This window comes from Phasianus colchicus, chromosome 24, assembly GCF_987193195.1.
Source record: "Phasianus colchicus chromosome 24, bPhaCol1.hap1.1, whole genome shotgun sequence".
Classification (NCBI taxonomy): Eukaryota; Metazoa; Chordata; class Aves; order Galliformes; family Phasianidae; genus Phasianus; species Phasianus colchicus.
The window spans coordinates 6,061,128-6,081,803 of NC_143459.1; the positions used below are offsets into that span (position 1 = coordinate 6,061,128).

The 20,676-nt window shown below is 61.3% G+C and overlaps 2 protein-coding genes across 3 annotated transcripts; both read left to right on the forward strand.

Annotated features, from left to right (window-relative positions):
• The first annotated feature begins 60 nt into the window (after positions 1–60).
• Positions 61–6,927, forward strand: TMEM39B (transmembrane protein 39B). Of its 2 annotated transcripts, none has more exons than XM_031594801.2 (9): positions 61–162; positions 977–1,185; positions 2,908–3,127; positions 3,423–3,506; positions 4,037–4,191; positions 4,851–5,187; positions 5,515–5,702; positions 6,131–6,251; positions 6,578–6,927. In XM_031594801.2, the coding sequence occupies exons 2-9, from the start codon at positions 1,058–1,060 to the stop codon at positions 6,812–6,814; spliced, it is 1,470 nt and encodes a 489-aa protein (XP_031450661.2). In that variant the 5' UTR covers positions 61–162; positions 977–1,057; the 3' UTR covers positions 6,815–6,927. The 2 variants fall into 2 exon arrangements, with proteins under 2 accessions (XP_031450661.2, XP_031450662.2); XM_031594802.2 differs by lacking the exon at positions 61–162 and adding an exon at positions 431–732.
• Positions 6,928–17,493: 10,566 nt separating this feature from the next.
• MARCKSL1 (MARCKS like 1) lies at positions 17,494–19,377 on the forward strand. Its single transcript, XM_031594798.2, has 2 exons — positions 17,494–17,659; positions 18,038–19,377. The coding sequence occupies exons 1-2, from the start codon at positions 17,564–17,566 to the stop codon at positions 18,584–18,586; spliced, it is 645 nt and encodes a 214-aa protein (XP_031450658.1). The 5' UTR covers positions 17,494–17,563; the 3' UTR covers positions 18,587–19,377.
• Positions 19,378–20,676: the final 1,299 nt, after the last annotated feature.

The window sequence follows — 20,676 nt, forward strand, 5'->3', positions numbered from 1 at the left end:
GCGGGGCGGGGCGGGGGGCGGGGCCGGGCGGAGGGGGCGGGGCCTGAGGGGCGGGGCGCGCGGCGCGGTCTCGAGGAGGATTGTCCGCTAACGGCCGCCGTCCGTCGCGGCCCCGCCCGCCATATTGCGCCCCGGCACGGGCTGAGCGGCGGCCGGAGATGGGTGAGGGCGGGCGCGGGCAGCGGGACGGGGCGGAGCGGGGCGGAGCGGAGCGGCGGGGACCGGGACGGGCGGCCGGGAGGGAGCGGCGGCCGAGCTGGGAGCGTGGAGGGGGCCGAGGGCGGGCGGGGCCGCGAGGCGCTTTAGCCCCGCCCACACGCGCTGAGGGGCGGCTCCGCGCCGGGCCTGGGCCGATCCGCGCCCTCCGCGCCGCCCGCCGCCCCCCGGCCTCCGCGTCCCCGGGGCCTCTGCGGCCCGCCGGCCCTGCGCCCTCAGTGACCCCCGTTGCCGCCGCGGGGCGGTGGGCGCGGTGCCCCCGCTGAGACCCCGCGATCTGGAGCCGCACGGGGCGGGTCGTGCAGCTCCGCACCGCCGGCCGCGGCCCCAGCGATGCCGCAGACGCGCTTCGGCTGCTGCTTTTCCCACCTTAAAGGAGGAGGAAACGATTTCCGTGTTTTTGCAGCGCCGCTCTGAAGAGCTGCGGGTGTCCCACGCAAACGCAGAACTGCACGAAAGTGCCCCCGATGCACCGCATCCTTTGGGCACGTTGTGCAGCAGCCCTGGGAGCGCCGGGTAACGCTGCGGCAGGGCTGCGCTCCGTGGGATGCGGCTGGGTTGGGGTGCGGGAGCTGCTCCCTGCTGCTCACACTGAGCCTCAGCACTGCGCTCCGTGCAGCCCCAGCAGCGTCAGCTATCCAGGGCCGCATCTGTAGCCCACGGAGAGCACAGGAGATGAGTTGAGCTTACCGCGGTGAGAAGGGCTGAGCGGAGCTGCTTCCCCGCGGGTGAGCCTTGCTCATAAACTTTCTCTTTGCAGTTTTAAGGACTGAAGGCGTAACGGTGCAGTGAGCAGCCAAGAAGCCCCCCCAAAGAACAGCCCTCCGCAGCCTCTGTTGTTATGGCAGGGGGAAGGCGGGGCCCCAACCGCACGTCCTACTGCCGAAATCCTCTCTGTGAGCCCGGGGCTGCTGGCGGCTCCAGCCACTCCACGAGTTCCTCTGTCACAGGCGTGCGCTCCCGCACCAGGTATGGCCCGACCTGAGGCAGCTGTGAGGCCGCCTGTGCCTCCTGTCTCACACACAGCTGGCTGCCCTGCAGCTCGGGGATTTGTTAACTCCTGTGTGCAGCAGCGTCTGTGCTGCGTGTTCCACTTGGAATAGGTGGGTTCTGATGTGCCCAAGTGCTTTGTCAGAGCACGGTAGACTTCCAGGAGTGCTCAAAAGCATGCAGGGGCCAGCTGGGGGAAAGAGCACAAATCATGGTGCATCCAACGCCTGACTGTGGAGTTCTGGTTGTTGTGTCTCCTGTGCCAGGTGAGGTGTTTCTAGGGTAGAGATCAGCTCGCTCAGATGTTGTGTAGGCTGCATTTCGGGTTTTTTTTTCAGGTTCTAGCCTGACTGGTTTGTTGCCTTTCTGCTTCTGAGGTAGAGAGGTGGAAAGAGAAGCTCTGTGGCAACAGAAATACGTAAGCAGGAGGTACCTCATGAACTGTCTGCTTAGCACATGTTAGACCCGTTTTAACATACTCCCTGCTTATGACCTTAGGCCAAGGAATGCACATGGATACAGTTATTCAAACAAGTTATTGCAAGGCCGAAAGTGGAGCAATCCACCGAGTACCTACACCACTGTGAGCATGCACAAAGGTCCTTATCACTAAGTAGGTAATGAAGTACAAAGCCACACCCCAAGTAATTAGTCTGTGCAGCCTTATGCTCTCAGTACCCATGTATGTAGTGCTGCTGCTCTCGCAGAATCAGCCTTTGGTTTTGTGTGGCTGTTCAGTGTAGAAGAGGCTTTGTGTCTGTAGTTTAAGAGGAATTGGAACTGGAGCACTTGCTCTGGGTACGGCAGCAGAGGTTATTGGCAGATTCCTCAGACCTGAGGAGCTGAATCAATCTTGTCAAGTTGGGAATCCGGAGCTTTTGGAGACACAGCTCAGGTTGCTGAAGTTATCCTCACACACTTGTTTTGTGCTCTTAGCCTTCTGTCTCAAACAGCATGGACTGATCACCTGTGTTAACCCTGGGCCAGAAGTCTTTCTGCAGTCACTCTGACACTACTGGGATTTCTTTTTGGGGTTTTCAGTAGGAGATTGGCACCTTGTGCTCTGTGGTTCCTTTGAAACCCACACCCAGATTCCTCTGAGTGTTGTTATTTAGGGATTGCAAATCAGGAGAGATGTATCTAGTGTATATTAGTTCCCTTCCCTTTGATTGAAAGAGTTGGTGTCTGGAATTGTGTGCATGCTCACACAGGAATATGCACCTCTGACTAAACTTGTTTTTCCTCCCCAGTTAATGGAATAGAAGGTGAAGAATGAGAAAGGGCTCATGTTTAATTGCTCTGTATTTCATGTTCAAGCACTCTCAGAAATGTAAATAGCAACTCAGGGTCTAAACACTTGCAGTTAATTAAATGGCTACTGATTGCCCGTTGCACAGCACAGCTATGGCTTTTCAACCTCTCAACAAGGGATTTAATATGGAATGAGCTGATGCTGTAGGCTGGCCTGGTTCCAAATATTGCTTTCCCTGGGGAAATTCCTGCTCTCCCTGTGCTGTAGCAGTGGTTCTAGAAATTCTTGGGGTGCTGACACCTCCAGTTTGTGGTAGCTGTTGACTCTGCCAGTCAGCTTAGCTTCCTCAGTCAGCATGAGACCCTCCTGCTCCTGCAGTGTGCTGTGCATGCAGGAGAGCAGTGCTGTGTGTCTCATGGAGTGACTGCTGCCTTCTGTTTGCCTCGTAGGAGCGGTTCAGGTACGGGGCTTTCCAGCCCACCTCTGGCAACTCAGGCAGTCGTTCCCCTCCGGCACTGTAAGATCCCAGAGCTGCCTGTGGAGAGGAGTGTGCTGTTTGAACTTCAGCTCTTCTTCTGTCATCTTGTTGCTCTGTTTGTCCACTACATCAACATCTACAAAACTGTGTGGTGGTACCCCCCGTCCCACCCGCCTTCACACACATCTTTGGTAAGCACCACGGGCAGCTGCTGTCTGCTGATGGTTACGGGCTCTTTGGGGTTGTGAGACATGATTTTTTCTGTCTCTGCTTTGTGCAAACTACATGTGACTCCACAGCCTGGGAGGTTTTGCTCTCGTGGCTTTCATCTGGCAAATTTTGGGCACTGGCTGTCTGCTTGGCATTCTCTTCCTGATCTTGGAAGAGAGAGTCCAAAGAGAAAAGAGTACCTTGGGAGCTTCTCTGTTTAATCTGGATTTCTGCTGCCTGGTGGAAAGTGAAACCATTTTCTTCTTATCACTGCAGAATTTTCATCTTATTGACTTCAACGTGCTGACAGTGACAACGATCGTCCTGGCACGCCGCTTGATTGTTGCTATTGTGAAGGAGGTAAAGTCTGATGCAAATCTCAGAACCATTCTTTCCTCGTGGGCAAAATGTGAAGCTCTGTGTCCCTTTTCCAAAGAATGTCAGGCTATGTCTAAGCCAGAAACGTGGGCCTGTTTTCTAATTGGAAGAACAGGAGTGAGCATCTCAAATCACTGCTCATGGCTCTCATTGCCATTCTGTGACCATTTCTGAATTACTCTCTCAATGAAGCTGCTCAGCTAGCCCAGCTTCTGCTTGATTCCTTGCAAAGAACCGGGTCTGGCTCTTTCCTTGTTCTCTTATTGACTCCAGCTTTCTGCAAGGAGGAGCTGCCATAGTTTGGTTTCTGCTGACTGCAGAGGTGCTCTGTGGTGAGCAGGATGGTGGTGCAGATAAGGGCTTTCTGTGGCAGTCACACGAAGCCTTTCCTTTCACTCTTCCTTCATGCATATGATACCGACTTTACAGATTGAGTGCTGCCCACCTGCGTGTGCTTCTGGAGGAGGATTGGATGCCTTCCTTCTGCCCTGTTCTTTCTGCTCTCCCTGCAGGCTTCCCAGAGTGGCAAAGTCTCCCTGCCGCGCTCTGTGTTCCTGGTGGTCACTCGGTTTGCTGTTCTCACTGGCACAGGCTGGAGTTTGTGTCGATCAATAATTCACCTCTTCAGAACCTACTCCTTCCTCAATCTCCTGTTCCTGTGTTACCCGTAAGAATCTCTTCGACATTTGTGTGTGGTTTCTGATGTTGCTTCAGTGCAGTGGGTGTTGCTCAGGTGGTGTGAAGCTTGAGTGTAAATAAGCACTTGATGACACGATAACAGAACTTTTAAGAGCCCTTTTTCCTCCTGCTTTGTCACATTTCTGCTTGGTTCCAGGGCTTATCTTTCCCACTGAGCTGTATTTCAGGTTTGATACAAGTGTTAATTATAGTTCTTAGATTGCTTGTGTCACGTGAGAAGGATTGTCTGGTTTCCTCCTGGCATTCCAAGAACCCACTCCTTCAGTTTACCTTAGTCCTTAGGTGCCTCTGCCAGGTGGAGAGGATCAAGCAGCTTCCCTGCTTTGTGTTAACCAGCAGAAGAAAGCCATTACCTTTCAGTTTGTGGAATTGCTCCCTTCCTTCTGGTAGATGCAAGAGGAAAGATTTCATAAAGATGTGAGATTTGGTGTTAGTGTGGGTAAGGCTGCCCTGGGTTGTACCGTGATTGAGGTTGTATTGGTGAAGCTCTTATCTGGAGTTTATGTGGGCACTCGGTGTGATTTGGGATGGGCTGCAGTGCTCGTGCTGATGGTGTGTGTGCAGCACTCAGGTTTTGCCTGCGGTGCTGGCAGGAATTAACGGCCCTTCTGCGCTCTGCTGCTGCAGGTTTGGCATGTACATTCCCTTCCTCCAGCTGAACTGTGACTTCCGGAAGACAAACCTCTTCTCCCAGGTGGCCAACATCGGCCCCAGAGACACCGGCGAGGTGAACTTCAGGGGCAGAGACTACTTGACAGTCCTGAAGGAGACCTGGAAGCAGCACACTCGGCAGATGTACGGCATGGAGGCGATGCCCACTCACGCCTGCTGCCTCTCCCCAGATCTCATCCGAAATGAGGTGGAATACCTGAAAATGGACTTTAACTGGCGGATGAAGGAGGTGCTGGTGAGCTCCATGCTCAGTGCCTACTATGTGGCCTTCGTGCCAGTCTGGTTTGTGAAGGTGAGCTGGGGCATCGCCCCACCCCTCCCAGCATGGGGCTGGCTGGGGGGGATGCTGGGTTAGGGAGGATGTGTGGTTTTGCTTAGCTGGGACGTGGGAAGGTTAGCGGGCTGTTCTGTGTGCACATCACTCATTTTTGGTGATTGTAGCATGGTGTGTGCTGGAGCTGCACAGCAGCCACGCTATGTGGGTGCCTCTTTTAGAAGCAGAATTCATAGCAGTGTGAGAAGCCCTTGTTTTATCTGCTGGAGCACTTTGTGTTTTGATGGCTGCGTTGGGTGAGCCTGTCCAAACACAGCGTCACACATCCTTCTCGTCCCCCCACAGAACACTCAGTACTACGACAAACGCTGGTCCTGTGAGCTCTTCCTGCTGGTTTCCATCAGCACATCTGTGATTCTCATGCAGTACCTCTTACCTGCGCGCTACTGTGACCTGCTGCACAAAGCTGCAGCACACCTGGGCTGCTGGCAGAAGGTGGATCCGGCCCTCTGCTCCAACGTGCTGCAGCACCAGTAAGGAGCTCTCCTGGGCCGAGGGCTGGAGCTTTCTCTTTTTTCCTTCCCCATCTGGAGGCTGGGTAGGGAGCTGAGCATTCCAGTTTTGTCTCTTTATCTTCTTTTTGCTCAAAAAGAAATAAGAGAAAAATGAGAGCGGGGTTGTTGGCTGACACACTGCTGTCTGTGCTGCCCACTCCCGAGCACAGCAAGCAGATGTGATTTGGGCAAGGTGTTTGCTGCTTCTGCCCACAGGTGGCTGCAGTTGGTCACTGCTGTTCATTGCCTGCCATGGCAAGCCGAGCTCTGCCCTCACAAATGCCCACAGCTCACTTCAGCACAAAGCTCAAATGTTCCCCTAGCTGAAGTGGGAAGGCAGCAGATCCCCCTCAGCCTGCGTCCTTCTCTGCCAGCGGATATTACAGCCCTCTGCTTGTCTTCTGCAGGTGGACGGAGGAGTGCATGTGGCCTCAGGGAGTGTTGGTGAAACACAGCAAGAATGTGTACAAAGCTGTGGGTCACTACAACGTGGCCGTGCCGTCGGACGTCTCACACTTCCGCTTCCACGTAAGATCACATTTCCTTGTGGGAGCTGAGCTGTGGCAGCAGGCAGGATGGCAGGGCAGCCCCTCTGTCCTCAGCCCTGCTGAGCTCTGTGAGAGGAGAGCTGCTGTGGGTGCGCCGGGGTGCCGGGACACACAGTGCCCACTCTGCCTTCGGTGCTGCCAGGAAGGAGGCTGTGCCCCATCCCAGCCTCTGTCCAGAACTGGGCCTGAGCGAGGGCTGTGTGTCCCGGCGGGGCAGCACTCAGGGCTCTGCCTCACTGCCTGTCCAAAAAACAGCCCTGGGAGGGTCTGCCATCGCTCCGTGCCTCACTGCAGCCTCTCCTGCAGTTCTTTTTCAGCAAACCACTGAGAATCCTCAACATCCTGATCCTGCTGGAAGGAGCTGTCATCTTCTACCAGCTTTACTCACTGATTTCTTCAGAAAAGTGGCACCAGACCATCTCGTTGGCTCTGATCCTCTTCAGCAATTACTACGCCTTCTTCAAGCTGCTGCGTGACCGTCTGGTGCTGGGCAAAGCCTACTCGTACTCTGCCAGCAGAGACTCAGAGCAGAAGTTAAATTAAAACAATTGCACTGATGCTCAACTTATTACAGAACAAACAAAACAAGGAACCCTCAGAGCTTTGTATTTTTGTTACCACTGCTTTTTTTTTTTTTTTTCTTTGATAACTGATGTAATTAAAAGGAAAAAACATATTTTTTTACTCCCAACAGCTGTCGGTGTGTTTGTTTCATAAAGTCCCACGGGAGGACCTCCTCCTGCCCTTTATTAACAGCACTTTGTTTTGGGATGTGGAGATGCTGCTCCTCGCAGGGCTGCAGCTGCACCGAGTGGGGAGGGGGATCAGATGCAGCACGTTTCCCTTCTCCCATCTCAGTGCCTTTCGGATGGGACGCGCGTTGCTCTGTTTTCCTGGCAGCCTGAAGGAATTCCTTTAACACCCTGCGGGGGTCGGCCGCGTTATTGAGGCAGTTCTGAGCTGCCGGATTTGGGTTGGATGCGCCGCTTTGGGAACAGCCCCGTGCTGCTCGCGGCTCTCGGCGGTGTTTCCGTGTCCCGGGGCTCCGTCCGGGCGGCACTGCAGACCCCTCGGCTCCCCGGGACGAACCCCCAGCCGTTGCGCCGCGCCGCACCGCCGCTTCGTGCCGGGAGCCGCCGCCAGGGGGCGGCAGGAGAGCGGAGCTGCGGGACGAAGGGCGGCACCGGGCGGCTGCGGAGCGAAGGGCGGCGGGGGGAGGAGGAGGAGGAGCGGGGGAAGGAGGGTGCGGGGCTGAGCCCGGCCCGGGGCGGCTCTCCGTGTCCGCGGCCCCCTCCCCACGGCGCGGAAGCGGCCGCGCTCGGCCTTTCCCGAGGATGAGGATTTCCTTCCTCCCATTGAGCGCTGCCCTGGGGTTAGCACGCAGCCGTGGGGCTCTCGCCGTGCAGGACGCGTCCACCTCCCCCCCCACGGCGCACGGCTCCGCCCGGACCCCCCCCCTTTATGCCCTCGTCCGGCCGCGACCCCCGGAGCCGCCCGACGGGTGGGGGATGGGGACGGCCGCCCGCCGCCCTCCGCTCGGCCCGAGCGGAGCCGCATCCTCCAAAGCCGGGATTCGGGCTCCCGAGCAGCGCGGGTTCAGCAACGCGACGTCCGCCGGGCGGTGACGCTGCGCCCCGAGCGCGTGGTCCGTGCGGGAGCCGCGGGGCTGGGCGCGTTCCCAGCGCTGTCCCCGCAGCGGGGAAGGGCCGGGCGTGGGGAGCGCTTCTCCTTTCCTCTGAATCACGGGGCGCTGCGAGCGGCGGGGTTTTCCCCGCGATGTCCCCGGGGAGATCCCGGGTGGGAATTCCCCTGGGAGCAGCGCAGCGCTCCTCCCGCTGCCCGCCCGGGGTGGGGACTTTGTCCCCTCTGTCCCGGTGACCCGGGGGTCGGGGCTCCATCTGCCACCCCCTAATCCCGGGATTAGGGCCGGCTGCCCGGCGCAGGTTTGCTGCAGGTAACGAGGATCCCTCGGAGAGCGGCCTCTCGTGGACGCCCAGGCGCGGGCAATTAGCGCCAATCCCGCACCTGTGCCTAACGAGCTCGGGAACCGGGGAGACCGCGGGCATCGGAGAGCTGTCCTGGGTCGGCCCACAGGACTCCAGTGCTGGTTTGGCCTCGAGGACAGCAGCCGTTATGGGGTCACGGAGCTGCCCTTCCTACAGACCGGGATGTGGCACACGTGCAGTGACGGAGCGTTGGCTGCCTGCTGGAATCCCCCCTCACCACGGCCACGTTCCCACAGAGCCCACCCCCCACGGGGGAATCACTGCCATCCCAGTCCCAACCCCAGGCCCCTTTTGTCCCCTTCTGGCTCACGGCTTCCTGGCAGCAGCCGCAGGAGTGGCTCTAACACAGAGATGACATCAGTGCCCAGCAGTGCTGCAGCAGGGCCGTGATGTGCAGACCCAAGGTGTGGGGGCTGCGAGGGTCTGGGCACCCAGTGCCAGCAGTGCTGAGCCGGGCTGTGCCAGGCAGCTGAGCTGTGCCATCCACTGCTGCCCTCACAGCCGACCTTGCCCAGGGCTCACCCGGCCAAAAGCAGGGCAGGACACAGCCCACGAGGTGCCGTCCTGAGCCAGCGGGACCTGCCTTAATTGGCAGCCCTGAATTAGCGTGTGGGTCCCCGTTAGCAATTATTCACACACACACATACGGCCTCATTTTCAGATCTGAACAAGTTCGTGCTGGGGAGCGGTGAGCGTGGGGAGGAGTGGGGATGGATGCTGTGCACCCCGAGCCCCAAGCAGGGGCTGATGATGGGTGAGCAGGGGGCTCAGCAGCGGGATGGGCACAGCCAGGCTGTGAGGGAGCACTGCCACCACCTCTGCAATGCGTGGTGGGATGGGGCTGGGCAGGGCTCAGGGCTGGGCAGGGCTCAGGGCCGCCCTGGGAGCAGATGGTGATTTGCAGCTCTGCAGGGCCAGATGGGCCACAGGGAGAGCAGCGACGTGCCCCCCCGCCCCGTTACACTGCCATTTTACCCAACCACCTATAAATATTTAACAGCTCCATCCTCTGCGCCGCTGCTGAGCCCACAGCCAGGTGTGTGGCAGCTCCTTCTGCCCCCAGATTCCACCCCACTCCTGGGCACGTTCTGTTTGTCCTTCTCTGGTCCCAGCAGCCACGTTCCCCATTGCTGGCTGTCCCCAATGTGCTGCTGCCCTCCATCCTCTGTCTGGAGCCCTGGCTGTGGACACGTGGCACCCGCACCACCAGCAGCCCCATGGTGGTGTCCCCAGGTCCTTCCATGGATGGATAGATGGGTTGAGGGATGAGTGGGCAGATAGATGGAGACATGGATGGAGAGGTGGTTGGATGGACAGATGGATGGATGGACAGATGGACGGATGGGTGGTCGGTCCCCACCCGGAGCACGGCTCGTCCACCACAGGAGCACACAGCTCAGCTGGGCAGCGCCGGGTCCCCACGTTTCACCAGCAGCATTCCCTGCTTCCTTCCAGATCAGCGATAAAGACATCGACCGCAGCGCGGCCCCCCCAGGCGTGCGCCCGGACGGCAGCAGCTCCTGATTGCAATCACTTTGGGGGATCTCCTGCTGACCCAGTTGTTAATCCACCGAGCGGGGACTGACGCTGATGGGAGGGGAGCAGCGAGCGGGGCGGGGGGCAGCAGCACAGCCCCATCCATCCCCGATCCCGACAGCCCCACGTGCCGCACAGCGCTGGGGTGGCACCGCCGCCCCACAGGGCCGTTCCCACAAACCAGCGCTGTGATTCAGCCGCCGGGAAGCGCCGTGTGGGGGTGGCCGGGGGGGCCGTGGCACTGCATCGCGGCGCAGGATGGGACCTGCCCGGGGCCCCACTTCCCGGGCAGCCAAAACCCCGAGCAAGGAGGGAAGCGCAGAACTTCCTTTTCCTTCCCTGCGGAGCCGCGTGGGTGTCAGTGCAGCACAGAGCCGCCCTGCACCGGCTCTGCTCGGGGCGCTGCCTGCAGCCCCATCCCAGGGCACAGCTCTGTATCGCAGCGTGCTGACGCAGGCTTTGCTCACCGGGGCCGCCCATCGCAGTGCAGGTGACGCTGGCGGTGTCACCTCCCATCGCAGGCTCAGCCCTCCCCAGGGGTTGCAGCGCTGCGCTCCCAGGAGGGGTGCAATGGTCCATCAGCCCACAGCCCGTAACCCGGTCACCCTTACACCAATCCAAGGCCCAACCCCACCTGTGCACCCATCCCCAGGTGACAGCACCAGGCTGCTTCCAGCCAGGAATAAAGGGATCAGGGCTCGTTACTGCCGCCCCAGTGAGGGCTGCAGGATGGGGCCGCAGTGCTCCAAGGGGAGGGGTGCTCAATGCAGGGCAGAGCACAGCCGTGCAGCTTCCACTCACCCCCGGGGTAGTGAGGGCTCGGCTGCTCCCAGCACCGCAGCACTGCAGGCTCTAATGAGCTGGGATGGTTAATTAGTCAGTGTCAATTTATGTTAATTAGCTGAAGGAGTCGAGAGACTGATTCCTCTGCCACCTGGCTGGCACCGGAGCACCGGGCTGCTGCAAAACAAAACCAGGAATCGGGCTAAGGAAAAGGCTGCAGTGCTGCCCCGGGGCTCTGTGTGCCCAGCGCTGGGGAGAGGCTGTGCTGGAAATGCAGACATCCTTTTCTCACCCACCTGTGCACCCACACACACGTGCACTCATGCAGCCAAGCACAAGATGCAGCCATGCCCCCGTGCACACACAGCTGCAGGAAGCTGAGCTCACAGCAATGCTGTGAACCCTGGGGGGGGGGATGACGTGGGAGGGGTGAGCAGGACAGGGGCACGGTGTGGGGCAGCCACGCTGGAATGCAGCCATGAGGTTTCCTGCGGATGATTCACGCTCTTCCTCCACTTTACTGCCCTGCAACCATGAGCTGCACCACACAGGAAGCCACAGGGATTTCCAAAAGGACTCAGAAGTGCTCTGGCCCCACTGCTGCTTCCTCTCCCCATCCCGCACCCAAAGAGATCCTCTCCAGCCCTCCCGGCGCCGCGGGATCTGGCTGCAGACCCCCCTCCACCACCCCCACTCTGCACCTCAGCTGCATTCCCACGGCCCCCACCCACAGCTGCAGCCCAGCACAGAGCCATGAGCACCGCCCCGTGCTGCTGCCCTTCGCCCTGCAGCCACACCAGGAGCACACGGCCGGGGCTTCGGCTCCTCGTCCTGCTCAGCTTTCAGCCCTTCCCAAACCCCTCCAACACATGGGAGCTGCACACGCTGGCAGGCACAGCTCTGTGGGGCACAGCCACTGCTGTCTGGGTGCTCCGGAGGGGGCAATGCCCACAGATTTGTTTCATTTTACAAGAAAATGGAGTGACACCATAGGTGGGAGCAGCCCCAGCCCTGCAGCGGTCCCCGCCGTGCTGTTGGAGATGAGCTGATCTCCGTGTTCTGCTGCAGGGCTGCACCTACAGTAGGAGCAGAGCAGGACACAGTGCAGTGCTGTGTAGGTGCTGCCCAACACCCCACGCCTTTAATGCACCACCACTTCAGCTGTGCAAATGCACCAGATTTAAATCGGCCAAACGAAGCAGGAATCCGCTGACCTCACAGCACCTGCAGCAGTGGGACCGCAGGCACCCTGAGCTGTCCCCCACCCCGCAGCCCCCAGCTCCCACACACCGGGGCTCGCAGCCATCTGGCCGTGCTGTATTAATGCAGAGGAGAAGAAATGAGGTCAGGGCCGCAGTGGTGGCTGGGCGGTGGGCTCACTGCTCTGCTGTGGGATCCGGCACAGCTCTGCTCTGGGCACCACTGCTGGGGATGGCAGTGCGGGATTTGGGTTATCGCAGCTGAGCCACCCCCAGCACTGCAGCCATCCTGCCGGGCCCTCTGCAGAGCGGGGCTGCTCAGGGTGCCTGGCAGCAGCGAAGGGAGGTGAGCAGACACCCACAGGTACCCCAAATCCAGATTGGGGCCGGGCGGTGCTCAGCCTCCCAGTGCGCACACAGCGCTGCGACGCTGCGATGCCCCCGTGCACGTGAGCGTGTGCGCGTGTCCCTGGAGGCAGCGGGCTGCATTTCATGCATTTTTCAGGAGAAGAGGTTAGTGGGTCACTCCAGCACTGGAGGCTTTTCTCCAGCTGAGCCGCTCTGCTGCCAAAGCCGTGGGAGCAGCGGAGCTGCGCAGGGTGTGGAGCAGCGCGAGGGGCCAAACCCTGCAGCATCACCGCAGCTCCCGGAGCTCAGCGTCCCCTCCGACCTCGGCAGCTCCGGGAATCGGTTGCAGCTGAAAGCGGAGGGATGCGGGCAGACCCACCCCACCCCCGCCGCGCTGCGCGCCCTGATGGCGCTGCCCGTGTGCAGCGCTGAGCTGTGGGATCGCGGCGTGCGGGGCTGCGGGTGCGGCTGCAGGAGGGCTGCGTGGTTAAAGGTTAACGTGGGGACAAAGGCGGGATGGGACGGCTGCGAGACTGCAAACAGCCCGGGCTGATAAAGGGGGGAATGGGGCCGCTCCCCACCGCGCTGCTGCTCCGATGGAGCGCACACCTGCACGGCAGCACTGCGCACAGCCGTGCCACGGACGGACACACGGACACACGGGGTTTGCAGCGGGATGAATGGCAGCAGCACCGCTGGGATGGGGTGAACCCGATCACGGGGTGAACCCACACTACGCTGTACGATCTCTGTGTCCCCTGCTCCTGTCCCAGCGCTGCACCCCAGCGGGACGCCCGCCCTGCAGCAGCAGCAGACCCGTCACAGTGCCACAACCCCGTCCCCGTTCTCCTCCCCCCCGTCCCCGCTCAGCCCTCCGCCCCCATCCCCGTTGGGATGCCGCCGCCGCCGAGCAGCGGTTGCCATGGTTACGGCCATGCAAGTCTGGGCGAAATGCATCTGCGGTGCAGCGCGCGGGTGGGGGCGGGGAGGACCCCGCAGCCCCCGGCACCGCCGCGGCCCCCACCCGACACCCGACCCCGACCGGCGGCCGCTGGCCCCATCCCCGCATCTTTGTTCGGAGCCGTGGCGGTGGGCGGGGGGCGCGGGGGGCGCCGGCAGATCGAGCGCCCCGATGGGCTCCGAGCACCCCGTCTCCCCCCCCCGCCCCACACCGGGGTCTCCGGACTCGCGGGCCCACAGGCAGGGCCCGACCCGTGGCTCCGGGAACGCTATCGGTTCTGCTCTGTGGCGGAGGGGAATTCTGCTCCTGGCAATGAAGCAATCCAGGAGGGGACGGCGGGAGATCGGGGAAGGAGGGGATTTCTGATGGAAAGTTGCGGACGATCCCGGCTGCCCGTGTGTTTTCCCACCGCGCTCCTCCCGCAGCTGCCCAGAGGATCGAGCTCCCGGCCCCCCCAGTGCTGCTGCGCCGGGAATTGCACCCAGGGCTGCACCAAGAAATGCACCGACAGCCACATCACAGCGCTGCAGCTGCCCGTCCCTCGCTGCAAGCAGCCCCGCAGCCCCACATCTCGCAGCCCCGCAGCCCCGCAGCCCCGCAGCCCCGCAGCCCTTCCCCCACGCCTCCCTGGCCTCTCTCTGCCCGGCCGTCAGATGTTGCTGAAAGGGAACAATGCGACGTATTGTCTGTCCCTGCTCGCAGGCATCAAAACCCAGCAGCGCAACAAAAAGACACATTGACTGCCCGGGAGAAAGGGGCCCATACATCGCCAGCGCTGGGGGCAGGGACTGCAGCATCCCAGCGCTGCTTTCCTGTCCCCGGCCCGGTCACCGCCGTCCATCTCGGGGTGCAGCAGCCATCTGCCGGGACCGAGGGTTGGCCTTGGGGTCTGCACTGGTGGTGGCCGGATGGGAGAGGGGGCTGCGTTTGTATGGGATGCACAGGGCCCGTGCTCAGTCCTTGCCAGTTGCATGCAGGACCCCATGGGGATCCATAGGGATGTGGCACTGTGGGCATCACGACCCCACTCTGATCCCTCTGGGCACAGGTGGAGAAAAATGGGGAGCCGAGCCCAGCTGGGGACTGCAGCACAACCCCACTCTGGTCCCCGTGGTGGGGTTGGACCCAGCACCACCTCCAGCTTCCTCACCACACTGCTGGCTGCGGGCACCTCCGGAGGAAACGGGATGGGAAAAGCTGCGCTTGGACAGAGAGATGCTTTTGTTTCCATTATAAACTTCCCTTCCAGTGAGGACGGAGCTCCGAAGCACGCTCTCAGCTCAGGCCCTGCACTCTGCTGGCCTCCAGCAGGACTCAGCCATCCCCCTCCACACAAAGCTGGCAGCACCCTGTGCTCATTGCACGGCCAAAATGGGCACACGTGGCTCAGGGTCAGTCAGCCCTTAATCTGCCCTGAATGGTTGGGACGTGAGAGGGGTGGCTCTGGGGATGTGCACTGCGATGGGTGCAGCTGTGCTGCCCGTCCAGAGCTGCGATCCCAGGAAATGGGGTGTGGGAAATGGGGTGTGGGAAATGGGGCATGGGCAGGACGGGGGGATGCGAGGAGGATGTCAGCAAAGTGAAAAGCAGCCCCAGAAATAGAAGACGCAGTTACACAAGGCACTGGTTGCCATGGGATCTTCACAACCAAAAATGACGGGCCTCTGGCAAATACAAGAACGGGCCCTTTTATGTGTTTCTATGGGAAGTCAGCACCTCGCTGCAGCCTCCCAAGCTGGAGCATTTCCCAGGGCAGGACGGATTCGGAACCGGCTCTGGGAGAGCAGCAGGGACCCGTCCCCACGGCAGTGCCCAGCACAGAACAAGGGGATGGGGTAACCCAGGGTGGGATGAGAGTAATGGAAGGCCCTGAGCAGACCCCCGCTGGGGCTCAGGACCCCTATTCCCTGCAGGCAGCAGGAGGGGCTCGGCAGTGACCCAGCAGTGGGTCACAGGTTTGGAGGTGGCAGATGTCTGCTCACAGGGGGGACAGAAAAGCCCTCACCACCACCTCCCCCTCCTGTCCATGCTGACCCCCTCCCCCTGCAGTCCCCTGGTACCACACCAGGCAGCTTTTTCTCCCATATCTGGATACAGCCCCGTGGGCACAGCCCCATGGGCCGGGCAGTCGGAGCTGGGGAGCACACAGACATGGTGACACGTGGTGACACCAGTGCAGCAGCCCACAGCCCACCCCATGGACTGATTCCAGCCATGGGAGGCACAGCACTGACAGCAGCCATCCCCGTCCCTCTGCGCTCTCCCTGCTGGAATTCTCTCCCCAGAAGAGCTCTAATTAGCTAATTCCTTCACTATTTATAAATCAATATGGAAATCCCTCCGCTTGATTCCCAGCACCATTGGCTGTCCCTGTTGGAGGGGCCCCACTAAGGGCTGCAGGGTGAGCGAGTGCTCCCTGATCCATCAGTCCATGACAGTTGGTGTTGGGGTGAGTGGGGTGGGGGCACTCAGTGGGGTGGGGGTGCCCCCTCCTGCCCCATTCCAGCACAGCTGTGTCCTGCGGGCTGTCAGTGCTTAGCACCTAGTAAATTAATAAGCAGCAAGAGGTTTAAGTAGGTCTGGAAAGTAGAAAATAACATCAGTGAAGATCTCTCCTCCCCGAGGCCCTCTGGGCAGGAGCAGACAGATTTGGCTGCCTGTCCATCTGCTGGGGAGCAAACTGCCCCTTAATCTGCAAATCCCCACTGCTTCCCGAAGCCTGGGAGGTGGCACAGGGCCCTCGGGCTCAGTTTGTGCCACGGCTTTGCAGGAGGAAGAGGATTTCAAGGAAAGATGGGGCTGAGAGCAACGTGTGCTGCTGAGATGAAAGCCACCAGGAAAGCACAGGTGGGATTTTCTGCCTTTCTTCTGGTGCTGAAGGGGGGCTGCACCACGACCTGCAGTCACACTGAGCATCACCTCCTGTCCCTTCATCTCTGCGCTCTGATGGCAGGGCAGCTGTGCTGAGAAGCATTTTCTCCCCTCCACCAAAACACAGCAGAGATGGTCAGCAGCCCCAACCCTGGGACCCCATCCCGGTAACCCCCAGAACGGCCCCACTGCTCCTCCAGCCCAGCTCTGAGCTCAGTGTCTCCACACTGGGAGCAGACAGGTCAGGACCGGGGTGCTCCGTCTGGGGGCTCTGCTCCCTGATGGGCACTGAGCTGGAGCTCGAGAACAAACGCATGGGGCTCAGTGTGTTCAGGCTCTGATTCAATGGGCTCAACTGGGCCAAAGAGAGCAGCCTCGCTGGGCTCAAAACTGAAGAATTGAAACGCTCTGCAGCCCCTTTGCACCCCGTTCCTGTGTTCCCTGCAGCCCCCAGATGGCTCCAGCAGCAGCAGCTGCCCGGCGACCGGCCGAAGGCTTCATCAACTGGCACCCAAAAGTCAATCAGGAAGATGCTGCCTGTTTTAATGAACAGAGAAAATTCGCACAGAGATGATGTGCGCCGGGGGGAGGAGGGAGGCGGGAGACAAAACATGACCTTGTTGGTGGAGGCACACAGCGGCACATTGTTTTTTTTTCCACCCCCTGGAGATGGTGGCCTTGATGCTGCGGGGTGCAGCTGGGGCTGGGGGCTGGAACCGGGTGCTGGGTGCTGGGGTTGGGGGCTGAGTTTGGGGGCTGGGGTCTCGGGACTGTGATTGGGTGCTGGGGTTGGGACTGGGAGCTGGGGTTGGGTGCTGGGTCTGTTTCCTGCATCTTGGTGCCAGGGGCTCTCCCAGTCTCTGGGGGCTCTGGTGCAGCTTTGGTTCAGCACCCAGCTGTGGTCCCAGCCAGCACACTTTGGGGACCTTCTGTCAGAACCATGAAACCTGCGTGCCAAGCGAACCAAACGCCCGGGCTGCGCTGCCCAAAGCACCGCAGGGCCCCAGTCTGTGCCAGCCCAGTTCTGCTCTGGTGCTGGAAATGTGGCCACGGTGCACTGCAGAGCACTGACCCTCAGCGTGGACATCACTTCAGTCACTCTTCTCCTAAACTGCCCCTTTCCGGGAAATGAGAAAAGAGAAAGAAAGCAAAGGAAAATAAAACCACCGGGTCGTATAGGGGGAGCTGAGGTGTAACTTCTGGTACCGTCCCTGAGGGAACTTCCAGAGGGGCAGATGGGGCCGGGGGGGGGGGGGCGGTGGGGCCGCGACAAGAGGGTGATGGGGCCGTCCTGGGGGGCGACGGAGCTGTGACAAGAGGGGACCCCCCAAGACTCACCCCCCGCTCCCCTTCCCCACCGCCCGCCCCCTCTCCCACCCCCCCGTCGGGGGCGACTTGCCGCCGTCCAACACCTCCGACCCCACCGGGGCGGTGGCTCAGCCCTGTCCCCCGCCCCCGGGGCGGTCTCGGCGCAGCGTCCCGCCCCCTCCCCGCTCCTTATTACGGCGGCGGCGGGGGGCTCTGCCCACTGCCTCTCGGCGCCGCTCGCACCGCCGCGGCGGGGGGTGGGGGGGGTCCGCGCCGCACCATGGGCAGCCAGGGCTCTAAGGCGGCCAAGGCGGAGGGCAGCGACCCGCCGGGGGGCCACGCAGCCGTCACCGAGCCCTCCAAAGCCAACGGGCAGGTAGGGAGCGGCGGGGGCCCCGTGGGAGCGGGCGGACAAAGGCGGCGGCGGCGGGGGGGGAGGGGGAAAAGGAAGAAAGGATGGAGAGGAGAGGAGAGGAGGGGGAAGCTGTGAGCCCGAGGGGCGCCGAGGGGCGCCGAGCGATGCGGCACCGCCCGCCGCCTCCGAGCCGCGCCCCGGTACCGCGCGGGGCTCCGTCCGCGGCCGCGCCCCGGGGTGGGAATGAGCGGGGACGGAGCGCGGGCGCCGCCCGGTGGCAGCGCGGGGACCCCCTCCCGGTGGGACCCCCCTCCCCCCGCGCATCGGTTCGGCGGCCCCGCGGCTGAGGGGTGCGGGCTGGGGGTCGCGGCCGAGCCTAACGCCGCGCTGCTCCCGCAGGAGAACGGCCACGTGCGGCTCAACGGGGACATGACGCCCAAAGCGGGGGGCGACCCAACGCCCCTCAACGGCGCCGGCTCCGCCGAAGCCCCCCGGGAGGACGGCACGGGCGGGGCGGGCGGTGAGGACACCATCGAGCCGGCACCGCCCGCGGACGGCGGGGAGGCGAAGCCCGAGGGCGCCGCGGCCCCCAAAGACACCCCCAAAAAGAAGAAGAAGTTCTCCTTCAAGAAATCCTTCAAGCTGAGCGGGATCTCCTTTCGGAAGAACAAGAAAGACGACGGGGATTCCGCCGCGTCCTCACCCACGGAGGAGCAGAGCAAAGCGGAGCCCAAAGCCGAGGAGGACCCCGCGGGCGGAGCCGCCCCCCAGGAGGAGCGGAGCGGCGAGGGGCAGAGCGGGGCTGAGCCCAAAGGGCCCGACGGAGGGCACGGCGCGGAGGAGGAGAAGCCGCCCGCGGAGAACCGGGGGGACGCGGCCGCCGCCCAGCAGCCCCCCGAGCCCACGGCGGCTGAGCCCGCGGCGGCGGCGGAGCAGAAGGAGGAGTAGAGCCCCGCGCTGCCCTAAGACTTCTTGTCCCTTCGGCCCTGTGACCCCGCGCACGGACTCCGCCGTTCCCGCACCGCCCAGCCGACGCAGAACTGACGGCGCTCCCTGAGCCCACCCCCACGCCAGGACCTCCTCCCCACCCCCCGGCACCGCTCGGAGCTGCGGAGCCCCGACAGCTGCAGCCCACATCCACCGCCCGTGGCCAGAACTGGAATTTACAGTCTGTAGGAGCCCGGAGCCCCACACCGCGGACTGCTCGGATCCTTTCTCTCCGTTTACATCCCCGGTTCTGCCTTCGTTTAAAGTATTTTGCGCTTTTGATAGAAACCGAATGGTTTAAGAGCTAATCTGCTTAGGTTGGTTGGGTTTTTTTGTTTGTTTTTTTTTTGGTTTTTTTTTATGAAGTCTTTACTTTTGGCTTAAAAACCGTAATGCTTTGTAAGTCCGCTGTGTTTAATTCTGCTTCCATGGGGGAACTGCTGGGCCGGGTGGAGGGAGGGCGCTGCCCGCTGTATAATGTGAAGCGATGCTGTTTCCTCTGTAAATAATTTTTTTAATGGCCAAAACACACGATTTGCGATTTTCTAACTTCTGAAGGAAGAGAAAAAAAAAAAAAAAAAAAAAAGGCTGTATGGGTTCTATTGTAACATTTGAAAGGAATAAATGGTCATCCCTTCACGGGGGAGCTCGAGTCCTTCTTGTCCCGCACGGGGAGGGCAGCAGTTGCTTATGGAGCTCAGCAGCTGCTGCATTAATTGCCCTGCTCTCGCTAATTGACTCGCAGCAGATGCAGAGCCGTGGCCACAAAGGATTTCCTCGGCACACAACGCTGCCTCTGAGGGCTCGTGGCTCCGTGCTGCGATCGCGGGGCTGGATGGGGGCTGCGGGGCCCCGTCCCAGCGGGCAACCCGGGAGGAATTCCCTGCTGTGGATTCCGGCGAGCTCTTTGTGGTGCGAGATCCCACAGCCTGATGGCGACGGGAGCGACGTGCTGACATCTCTGCCCGGTGGGGCGCGGCGGCTGCTGCCGAGCTCCGTGCCGCGGGGCTGCGCTCTGCTGCCCCAGCGCTGCAGCCCAAAGGCGGCAGCTCCTCTGCTCGGCATCCTGCAGCGCGGCCCAAACGCTGCCCTGCCGGGGTGCGGGGAGGGGCTGGGGGGCAGCGAGGAGCGGGGTTTGTTCAGAGCGCCCGGAGGGAACAGGCGGCGGTGCTGAGCCGCAGCCCTCGAGGTAGAGATAAGAGCCAAAATGTCTGCGTGCAGCGCGTCGTCCTGTCGACAGCAGAGGCTGCGTGCAGGACGGCTTCATCCCCGCTGATGCTGGAGGGAGGGAGGGATAAAAGCCGAGCGTGAGCCGTGCGCTGTCGGTCGCTGTTCCTGCTGGGCTCCGTGCGCCCGGCTGAGCCGCGGGGCTGCAGGAGCTGCAGACGTGGCAGCCATTTTAAGGCGGCCCGGCAGGGAGAAGGGCTGCAGCCGCACGTCGGCGCGGAGGGCAGAGCGATGAGCGCGGTGCGAAGCGCGGCTGCTCGCGGAGGGGCTGAGCGCGAGCTGCGGCTCCCGGGGCAACCGAGCGACGAGGGCTGCGGCACTCCGAGCTTTTCCTCCTCTCCAAACAGCACTTCGGGCTCGCCAAGCTTTCCCGTGCGTTTCAGCACACGATGCAAATCACCCCGCTCGTTTAATGATTTTTTTCTAATTAACGGAACAACAGATTACCAAGAAAAACCCCAAACAAACAAAAACCCGAACAGGCTCATGCAAGAAAAAAACCACACAACTCCTTTTCCTTAACCTGTTATTCCCTCCCCAGATTAAGGCTGCCCTCAGAGCAGCAGGCAGGGCAGCACTAACGGCACACAAAGCCCTGCTGGGGGACAACCAAGCGGTGGGAACCGAGGTGCTGGGAACCAGCAAACAACGTGCAGGACTTCAGTGCAGAGAGGGGGGGAGGGTTGGAGGTGTTGTGAAACTCAGGGAAATAAAATGTTAACACCTGCAAAAGGAGCTGCAGCAATCTTCAACGTGCTGCACGGAGTGATGGAGAGCCTCTGTGCAGCGCTTTGGACTTCAGCACTTCACCAACACACCCCCAG

What these genes read in the sequence shown, in the direction of transcription:
- TMEM39B (XM_031594801.2), top strand. Translation starts at nt 1,058, where the DNA reads ATGGCAGGGGGAAGGCGGGGCCCCAACCGCACGTCCTACTGCCGAAAT. An exon ending in TTGTTGCTATTGTGAAGGAG is followed by an intron (nt 3,507 to 4,036) that starts GTAAAGTCTGAT and finishes CTCTCCCTGCAG; the next exon opens with GCTTCCCAGAGTGGCAAAGT. An exon ending in TCTCACACTTCCGCTTCCAC is followed by an intron (nt 6,252 to 6,577) that starts GTAAGATCACAT and finishes CCTCTCCTGCAG; the next exon opens with TTCTTTTTCAGCAAACCACT.
- MARCKSL1 (XM_031594798.2), top strand. Translation starts at nt 17,564, where the DNA reads ATGGGCAGCCAGGGCTCTAAGGCGGCCAAGGCGGAGGGCAGCGACCCG. An exon ending in CCTCCAAAGCCAACGGGCAG is followed by an intron (nt 17,660 to 18,037) that starts GTAGGGAGCGGC and finishes CTGCTCCCGCAG; the next exon opens with GAGAACGGCCACGTGCGGCT.